The sequence below is a fragment of the Vespa velutina genome, chromosome 9 (genome assembly GCF_912470025.1).
Source record: "Vespa velutina chromosome 9, iVesVel2.1, whole genome shotgun sequence".
Lineage (NCBI taxonomy): Eukaryota > Metazoa > Arthropoda > Insecta > Hymenoptera > Vespidae > Vespa > Vespa velutina.
In genome coordinates this window covers 2,608,274-2,618,404 of record NC_062196.1, presented here as the reverse complement: position 1 = coordinate 2,618,404, position 10,131 = coordinate 2,608,274, and the positions used below count along the sequence as shown (strand labels likewise).

Sequence of the window (10,131 nt, the reverse complement as noted above, 5' to 3'; positions counted from 1 at the left end):
ACGAGTTCGTCTACTCTCGATTGCCAAATAATACTATTCGTTATTATGAAAGTTTTTGAAAGTTCATGACACGATAAAAGTTCTATAATTTGTAAGATATTTGTTGAAATTAATAGCCAAAGGAATTTTACCAATTTCAGATGGAAATGTTTGAAGAACCTGTCTTTCGAGTATTCTCTCTCTCTCTCCCTCTCTCTCTCTCTCACACACACTCTCTGTCTCTCTCTCAACTAAGGAAACGTTTTCTTTGGGTTAGTTAGGTATGTGTCTTATGAAAGGCTTTGAGCAGAGTAATCTCAAGTTGGCGAAGCTTCGTTGCATCTGCGCTTGAATTCTCTTCTCTTCACAAAGAGAGGGAGTGATAGAGAGGAAGAGAGGGAGAGGGAGAGGGAAAGAAAAAGATAGAGAGAGAGAGAGAGAAAGAGAGAGAGAAAGGAAGGGGATATAGGAGAGTTATCGTTTAGAAACGTGATAACACACAGTAAAACGACCCACTTTTCTAATATTACCGCTAGTAGGTGCGTATTTCAACACTCTTTGATTTCTGAAGTAAACGAGATCCGAAGTAGATCGAATATTTTTATTTTATTTTATTTTATTTTAAATTTTATTTTCATAAACGATATCCGGCTAAACGTTTTCAAAATGATATGATATGAATAATCATGATTAAACACAATTTTATTTTAAACTGATAATAAATAGAATTTTTGTTCCGAATAATTGTTCAACGTATTATTAAAAAATGTATAATTCAATTTAACAAATCCATTTCATCGATATTTTTAGATAATTGATATGAATTCGATATGAATTTAGAGAATGTATTTCGTCCAAAACTTTTTATTAGTAACGTAATTATAAAAAAAAAATCATCATTCGACGAACGAATAAATCGAGGTACGGGATTATTTCGACGAGCGTTCAAAGATTCTTTTTTATTGTTTTTGTATTTTATTATTTTTTTTTTTCTTTTTTTTTTTCAAAATAGTTTCTATCTCATCCTTGTAAATTAATCGTCGTTCGCTTCGATTAGATGCTTCAAAGTTTTTACAGATAATCCAAACAAATGAGTTATTAAGGGAAAACACGTAGTAACAAATTACGAACTATAGTGTCCGTCTATCGAAACGAGAATTTTCATCTCGAATTTTCAAATTGTATCTCTTGTAAAAAAAAAAAAAAAAAAAAAAAGAAAAAAAAAACAGTAAAAACGATTAACGTAACGTCGCTTCGAAAATATTTTAAAAAGATATTGACCATAATATTCTATCTCATTTTTTTCTCTCTCGGAGGTTCGTTATATCTTTTTTTTTTTTTTTTTACTCAGTTTTAATAAAATTCACAAATAAAAAGTTTAAATAAAATAATCATAACTGAATATATATGTTAAATATGAAAATATTAAATGAAATATCTACGGTAAGAATTTTTAACATGAGACAATTAAAAATTCTATTTAATTGTTTCAGATACTATCTCGCCACGTCCGAGCACAAGACAGGACAACAGCATTTGTACCGACTGTCTCTGTCGACGTTGAACGCCCAACCCAAATGTCTCAGCTGCGACATCCTCAGAGAATCCGATAGCACCCGGTGTTTGTACAATACTGCCAAGTTTTCCACCGACAATTCATATTACGTGCTAACCTGCGCTGGCCCTGGTGTACCGGAAATTTTCATTTATAACAAAGTAAGTATTATTCTTTTAAAAATATTTCATTGTTTCATTATGTTTAATCATTCCACGGTATGAATATCTATATATTAAAAAAAAAAAAAAAAAAAAGAAGAATATCTGAAATTAAATCAATAAGTCGAAGAAAATTATGTCGATAACACAAACACAATGTCGATTCTGATAAAAAAAAAAAAGAATACCAACAACAACAAAAAACCACTCGCTCGTGTTCGAATTAAACGATGTCCAATTATCAAACAAAGTCAAAGGCTCCAATAAATAAAAATTCACGGTATAACACACATACACACACAATATATAGACACGCACACAAGGAGATCTATTCTTCTCATGCATTTAATTCATTCTATGGGAATACATTGTACGAGTCACTGTAGTTTACAGAAGTAATAACAAAGAAAAAAATAAATCTTCTCGAAGTGACTTCGCTCCAAAGAAACACTTAAAAAGGGTTGAAAGATAATAGTAGCGATCGGCAATTATCGAAGAGATTCGAGAAGACAAGAGAGGAAAATATTCTTTCAGTGAAAATCATACGACGACTTGACGAGATCCATCAAACAGTAACTGAAAGTAGTAACCCTTCTGCGATACTGACAGGTCAAAGAGAAGCTCGTTTATTCCCCGTCGAGCCTACTTTTACCAAGTGGAAATCTTCCAGTCGTATATTACCCCTACAACCCCTTACACCCCTTTCTCTATTTAGCTTTACATGCTTTACCTTTTTCTTGTCTTTATTGTCTTTTTCGCACTCACGAAGACGTAAATGTATATTTTCCATTGTTTGACGATCGAACTCTGACTCATGAATTTCTCATTATTCTTTTAGAAACTGAATAAAAAAAAAAAAAAAAAAAAAAAAAAAGAAAAAAGATTTCTTTTATCTTGAATTCGATTTCACCAAGTAATTTAATGAACTATCGGATTATTACATTAAAAAACTTCGCTTTAAAGAAGAAACACGATTTTACTTATATATAGCTTCTTAAACGTTTCTTTTCTTATCATCTAATGCGTATGCCATTAAATTAATTATAAACAATATTGATGACTTCTTAATTCGAACTTCTTAACATTCGCCATTCTGTGAAATAGGAGTTTTAACAAGCAAACGCGTCAACTATTACCATTATAATCGAATTAGCACTCAGTGAATGGATAAGGAGGAAGGAAATAAGGGAAAGTAAGAAAATTAGGAAAAGCTTCTAGTATTGGATGAGCCATGAGAGAGAGAGAGAGAGAGAGAGAGAGAGAGAGAGAGAGAGAGAGAGACGGGGAGAAAAGGAAAACCGGGAAAGGAGTAGGACGATCTTATCACGATCGAAAGAGACAAAAAGGCACACGAACGCAAAGATCTGACTAGTCTGCATCTTTATCGCTTACTCCGACACGGCTGGATAGTGCCGGTAATTAGTTTTCCTCAGACTGCTCCGGTAATTACGTTGGGTGCCTTCCTTTTCTTTGTATACGTGTGTGTATGTGTAGGCGCATCAGAAAAGGATAGAAGAGAGAAAGAAAGAGAGGAAGAGAGAGAGAGAGAGAGAGGTGTGGAAATGTAGGTGGAAAGGAAGGAGAAAAGAAGGAAAAAGAAACAAAAGAAAAATAGGTTTTTCTCTTCGAGTTCCTCTTTATGTACATTATCTTCTTCTTTATTTCGAAGTATTGTCTGAAAATAAATCGAATATATTGTTAATCACTCGATAATCTTCTTAATACTTCGAGAGATGATCTCCCTTTAATAAATTTCCCTTTATTCCAAGGAAACGATATATAAAGTTTTGTGATAAATCAAGATTTCAGGTAAAGATACATTATCATTAAATTCAGTAGAAAGTTCTCCTTTCGTTAGAAAATTTTAAGAATGTTTAATTGAAATTAATCCATGTTTTAGACGGCTCGAAAGCTTTGTTCCATTAACGACTAAACATTATGCAAACTTCCGACCGCTTTTGGTAAGCGTTTCAATATGCACGTCGCTATAGTGCTTAGAAACGTCATTGTTTGGGAAATGCTTTACGTATACGAAATAGAAGCTCAAGAGAGAAATCGAATCAAGTGTACTTACGGGATTAGGAAAGTCTCTCGAGTATATCTAATTAACATTTATAAAAATAATGATTTAATGAATTGACGTGACTCGCGTATTATTTTATTAATTTTTTGAAAATTATGAATTAACGCAATCCCCCCCCCCCCCTCCCCCGCCCCCCCTCTCCGGCCACTTCTCCTATCGTACCAACCAGAAAGTATCACCGTGTATTTTTGATCGATATAAATATTGCATTGTCATTTTTGTTTCAGAGTGGCAAAGAAATTGCTATTTGGGAAGATAACGAAGCCGTTGCCGAACTATTAGCGTCGAAGGCTCAACCGATTGTCCATAAGTACAAAATACCAGTTCCCGGTGGTTTTAATGCCCAGGTGAGGCTTCTGATCCCACCCGATGCTGATTTGAGCGGTGCCACCAAGTATCCTATGCTGGTTTACGTGTAAGTTATTCGGTTATTCCATACCTTTACTTTATCCCGATAATCTTACCCCATTTCACTTTGTCTTTGTATTTATCTTATCTTTATCGCTGATTATTTATTCATTCGCTTTATGATTATATATTCTTTCCCTTTTCCCATCGTCTCAATCGTTTTTATTTCATTTTGCGTTTAAAATTTAGTTTGCTCGTTATAATTGATCATGGTTAAAAAATAATTTTAATTAAAAAATTTATGAACACGAGATATTTCATTGAAAGTATTGAAACTTGATAAGCGATTTAAATGAATTAATGTGAAATTATGTTACATGATTTGATATATATATATATATATGTACATCGTAATATTCTATTATGAAATATATATCATACATGTAACAATTTAATGGTAACCCATATAAAAGCAACGCTCGAAGTGAAAATCATATGTATCTTTTGGCCAAGAGATTATTTTTCGACAAGGTACTCTCTCTCTCTCTCTCTCTCTCTCTCTCTCTCTCTCTCTCTTTCTCTTTATTCGTAACACTGATAAAAATGTGTTCCGCGTCGCATCTATCTTCGCAAATTTACATATCGCGCGCTCACGCTTATGTAACTCCTCCCCTCTCGCACTCTCCCCCCTTCTCCAATCTTTCGCAGCCTTGTTGGTTGGGATATATTCCCCCTACACAATCGAGTGTTTTCAACGAAAGCACTTAACTCTCGTCTAGCCTGGCGAACTTTTAGCATCGACTTTTTCCTCGATACACACATATCTTCGCGGTCAAAGGTGGCTACGGAGGTACGCGGAGAAAAGAGAAGGGAAAAGAGATAGAGATAGAAAGAGAACGAAGAGCACTAAAAGCATCCATATTTTCTTTTCTCCCGGCGGGAAATATGACGATGCATCACGAGTAGATCATCAATCGGTTACGGCATAACATATCTATGTTCCTTACGTACTCAAGCCGGATACGGCAGTGATAAACGAAAAAGTACGATTGAACGTTCGTCTTCTTTGATAGAAGAAGAAGAAATTTAAAGGGGGAAGGGGAAAAGAGAAAAAAAAAAAAGAAAAAGAAAAGAAAAGTTGAAACTTCCGGGCGTTGCACCTTAGGAATAAAACATTTCACGATGACGTCGTTCCCCGAATCGACGCGACGAACGCTTCATTTCTCTTTTCTACTCGCGATCTAGCAATAAATTTCTATTCCGAACGTGCCGAGACAAAAAAAAAAAAAGGAAGAGAGAAAGAAAAAATCGTAGATCGAGTTAAGTTACCTGAAGGATATATCGCCAGACGATATTTCTACATTTTGCAAAAGAGTAGATGCATGTGCAATGGTAGCGAACTTGCTGCTTAAAAATATGTGTCACTGTCGAATCGAATAGAACATAAATCATGTTTTCTCTCATAAAAATTGACCTGATTAAGAAAAATACAGGAAACATTGTGTTACGTGAACCATCGAACGGAACCCCAATCCTTTCTCTGCCAATCTTGTATTTTTTTTCCTTTTTCATTTTTTGTAAATTCCTTATCACTGCAAATATTTCTTTCTTTTTTATTTCTAGCATTCGAATATCTTTCGATATTAAAAAAAAAAAAAAAAAAAAAGAAAAAATCAAAAGCTCGCTCACGATAATAGACATTTCAAAATCGTTCCTATAAATCTTTCGACGTACATACATATCTAAGTCAGTACCGCCTTCGGTGGAAATAGGATATAAATAGAAACAGAAAAGAAAGATCTAACAGCACGTGAGATTTTATGCCATTAAATATGCACAGCGAAATACGCGAGCGAGTTTTCGTGTTTTCGGCACTCGCAGTTCCGAATTTAACCGCACACACGAGTACCTCCCTTTTCTCGTATACCTACGTATTATACTTAAATGTGCGACACATAAATGGCGGAAGTATAGCTCGCAACCACCATCGTTGTTTCCAGTGCCGATATAACTTCCTACGTAAATCCTAATAACGCCTAATTTGTAGTCTGACCTGCTAGAACGGTACCCGAACTTTTAAGTATGAAGAGCTTATAGGCGTTATACTCACGACCTACCCGCGCTCCTACTCTCTCCATTATCTACTTCACCTCGTAAAATGGCAAAAACCCGTCTTGGACATTAACCAGCTGAAATAAGAAAGTCTTCGTACCCCTCGTACTTACTACCGATCGAACGAACCTTTTCTTATATACCTTCAAGTTCGCTTAAATATATATATGTATATATATACACTTTCACACATACACACATATATATATATATATATATATATATATATATATATATTCGTCGTACGATCGAAAGTTTTCACCATCCTACGTAAGTACTTACTTCCAGTGCACGTGTTTCCTATTGTCGAGCGACCCGATCACGAAATATGATATTTCTCCGCACGGAAAGAAACCAAGGGGATCTTCAGTCTTCCATCAAGATTTGATTACCTTCAAATCTCGATATCGTCCGAATATCGGGTAAAAGAATATATCAAAGTATAACGAAAGCTAATCAAATCAAGTTAAATTAACGTAATAACAATCGAATAAATCTATAGATATCCGATATCGTATCGTTATGATATATGGTTAATTTACTTCTGATCTCATTGAAGGTAAACGGTAGAGAAAGAGAGAGAGAGAGAGAGAGAGAAAAGAAAAAGAAAAAATATAAAAAAGAAAAAAACAAACAATTCAATAAAGGAAACAGATACAAGTAGAATATTATATTCTTTGTCGTGGTACGATAAAGGATGCTTAAATTATCGATATGGTATCAAATTATTCTACGTTATGCGACTTCCTTTCCTCTTGTTTCCAGATACGGCGGACCAGACACATATCAAGTGACAGAAAAGTTCAACGTCGACTGGGGTACATATCTCGTGTCAAACAAGAGTATCATATACGCTGCCATCGACGGCAGAGGCTCCGGATTAATGGGCAACAGCATGCTATTCGCTGGATACCGGAACCTTGGTACCGTTGAAATCATTGACCAGATTAATGTAACGAGGTAAGTTTCTCGACAAATATTACGAGAGAAAGAGAGAGAGAGAGAGAGATAGTGAGAGTGAACCGCTATTCGCGTTCACGCTTAAACAAGGAAAGTTGGCCCGATATCGCTTCGAATAATCCATAGTAAAAGTACAGACAAAACTTTGCTATATGTGGCGATGTAAAATTACACTCAAGCGAAATTCAAAATGAATTGCTTGTGCATAATGCAAGTACTCTTATAAATGTTATAGGTCAAATTGCAAACAGTAGAAAAAAGGAGAGAAAGAGAGAGAGAGAGAGAGAGAGAGAGAGAGAGAGAGAGAGAGAGAGAGAGAGAGAGTAATAATCTTTTAATTTATTATTTTCTTTTTTTTTTTTTCTACAAGAAAAACTTTATTCTTTTAAACCCGATCGTTCTTTCGCATTCTTTTCTTACCAGAATTTATAATGTCTGGAGGAAGAAGGTAAAGAAAATTTGAAACAACGAAACTTTTGGTTCGCTCGAGAATCGTTAACGAAAGTTTGCTTGAAAACTAATTATAGGCTAGTTCTTTTTTCCTCGTTACACTCGTTGACCGTATAACTTATTTCGCACCTGGATTGCTAATTCTCTAATCCAACTGCTCTAGAGATAACTAACTTTTAAGTTCTAACGCCCAATTTCTGTCTCTTTCTCTCTCTCTCTCTCTCTCTCTTTCTCTCTCTTCTTCGGTTTCGAATATATACTTACTTTTCAACGAACTTCCCTGAGTCTTCTTTTATACATAAGAAGTTACGAAAATACGTTCACAAGAAGAAAATTGCTCTTTAGCTTCATCCGAATTTATAGGCCTACCAGTAGTAGAACATCTTTTTCCTTCTCTTTCGTTCGATCCTCCGTAGTCGTCGGTACGCTCATATTTTCGTTTCGCTGTCATGGGTAATTCGTTCCGACGGTAAGGGTTCGAGGAACCGAGGCAAAAGCTATGCCTTAAAGTTATGGCACACCAAACTTATATACGTTTGATAAAAATATCGCAATATTTTACGAAATATTTTTCAAATCTACGAGATCTCTCATATATGTTAAATTATTTTCAATTATTAATTATAATAAAATAGAAATTTTCTTTATATGTCAAGGAATTTAACCATTATTTATCATTTAAATGGCAACTGTAGTAACTCATGTTACCTCGTTAGTAATATAGTACAAAATCCATTCGAGACTGTAATAATATTCAGTAATTCTATATTCATGGTCTATCGACTATATATTTCTATTTAGTAAAATATGAAATGTAAACTCCAAACAAAGTTTAATACGGCCATTAGCGGCCAATACGAATGATTATAAAATGATAGAAACGAAATACGCATTTACTTCAAATATTAACGGTACTATTAATTTATCATTTTTAATATTTTATTCGTTACCATAAATCCTACAAATTCATCTGTTATACGAAAAATATAATTTCATCGGTTCAACCAATCACAGTAAATGTTACGTGACGTATGTATTTTATTTCGGTACCTAAAAAGATATATAACTTCCAATCGCAAAAGTTCTCCTGTTTTCTAGTAGAAAAGCGAAACATTTATTTCCGTTTCGATACACGGAAGTAACGTTTCACTGAAAATCCCGATTGTCTATCCTATATACGACACTTCTTCAAAGATTCCTCAAAGTTTCGATTCACCAAAGGTCGAGTTTCCGTCCAATTGATTCGTACAGGAAGTCAGCAGATCGTCAAAAGACAACCGGATGGTAAACCACATTGTGTTTCGTAAATTTACTCTTGGTACTACGTTAAAAGTGAGATCCTTCGAAAAAACGGAGTGGAGATGGGATAGCGAGAAACAAGGTAGGGCGTTTCAGTTCGATTCGCTGTACCATTCCAATACACACTTCCTTTCGTACGTATGTATGCTAGATATATATATATATATATATATATGTGTGTGTGTGTGTGTTATATATATACCCAGGTACATAGATATATACGTATAGAAAATACGTGCAAGTATATACAGAGAGATGTTTTGCTGGCGCGTCACATCGCGTCCGCTCTGTAAAAAACCAGTCGCAAAATTGGAAGCCGTCCAAGCGATTGCGGAATCGTCCGACTCGCTTTAACCTCTGCTCTTCATCCCTCTTCTTTTCTCTTTCCCTACTTTCCTTCCCTCGAACTTTTAGCTTTCTAAAACTTTTCTACTCGCAACGTACATTGTTCTCATTTAAATTGTTTTTACATATAGATACCTATTATATATACTATACGTCACATATACGATCAATCACAAATACAATCAATTATTTTTATAAATTTTATTATCAATTTTACGAATAACTTATCGTTGTACAATGGTATTATTATTATTATTATTATTATTATTATTATTATTATTATTATTATTATTATTATTATTATTATTATTATTATTATTAATACTATTGACGTTACCCCTATTATTGTGTCACGTTTGAGTTCTTTCCAATTTCTTAAATTGATAGATACCCGCGTAGCTTCACTTAATTTGATCGTTTGATTTTTATCTCTTACGTGAAATAGTTTTAAACGAGTAACGCCTAGGTATATACCTTACATTCCTCATCCACTTTTTTCTCTCGTCTTCGTCTGAAGTTTCATTTCACTTACAGAAAAAGCGAGAGAGATAGGGGAAAAGAAGAAAAAAAAAAAAAAGGAAGTAGAAACGGCAAGAACTTTTAAGACTTATCAACGTATATCATCAACGGATATGATACCTTCAAATTGAAATTTTTTTAAGAATCATAATGCCACACGCGAATACAAAAATAAGAAGTTAATTAAAAATAACACATTGATTATCGTGAAAGGCTTCTTTATTTCTTCTTTTTTCTTTTTTATAAATAAAAAGAATGAAGAATGTAAGATATTCGATATTTCTAACGAAAGAATTTGACGCCGTATTACAATGTGCATG

At 34.1% G+C, this 10,131-nt stretch overlaps 1 protein-coding gene across 14 annotated transcripts in view; it reads left to right on the top strand.

Moving 5' to 3' along the window:
* Positions 1–10,131, top strand: part of LOC124951543 (venom dipeptidyl peptidase 4) — a 277,366-nt gene that overhangs the window by 263,677 nt on the left and 3,558 nt on the right. For all 14 annotated transcript variants that reach the window (XM_047500074.1, XM_047500086.1, XM_047500085.1 and 11 more), the window contains 3 exons: positions 1,473–1,695; positions 4,006–4,193; positions 7,004–7,198. In XM_047500074.1, the coding sequence (XP_047356030.1) occupies positions 1,473–1,695; positions 4,006–4,193; positions 7,004–7,198 (606 nt within the window). The remainder of the gene's footprint in view (positions 1–1,472; positions 1,696–4,005; positions 4,194–7,003; positions 7,199–10,131) is intronic.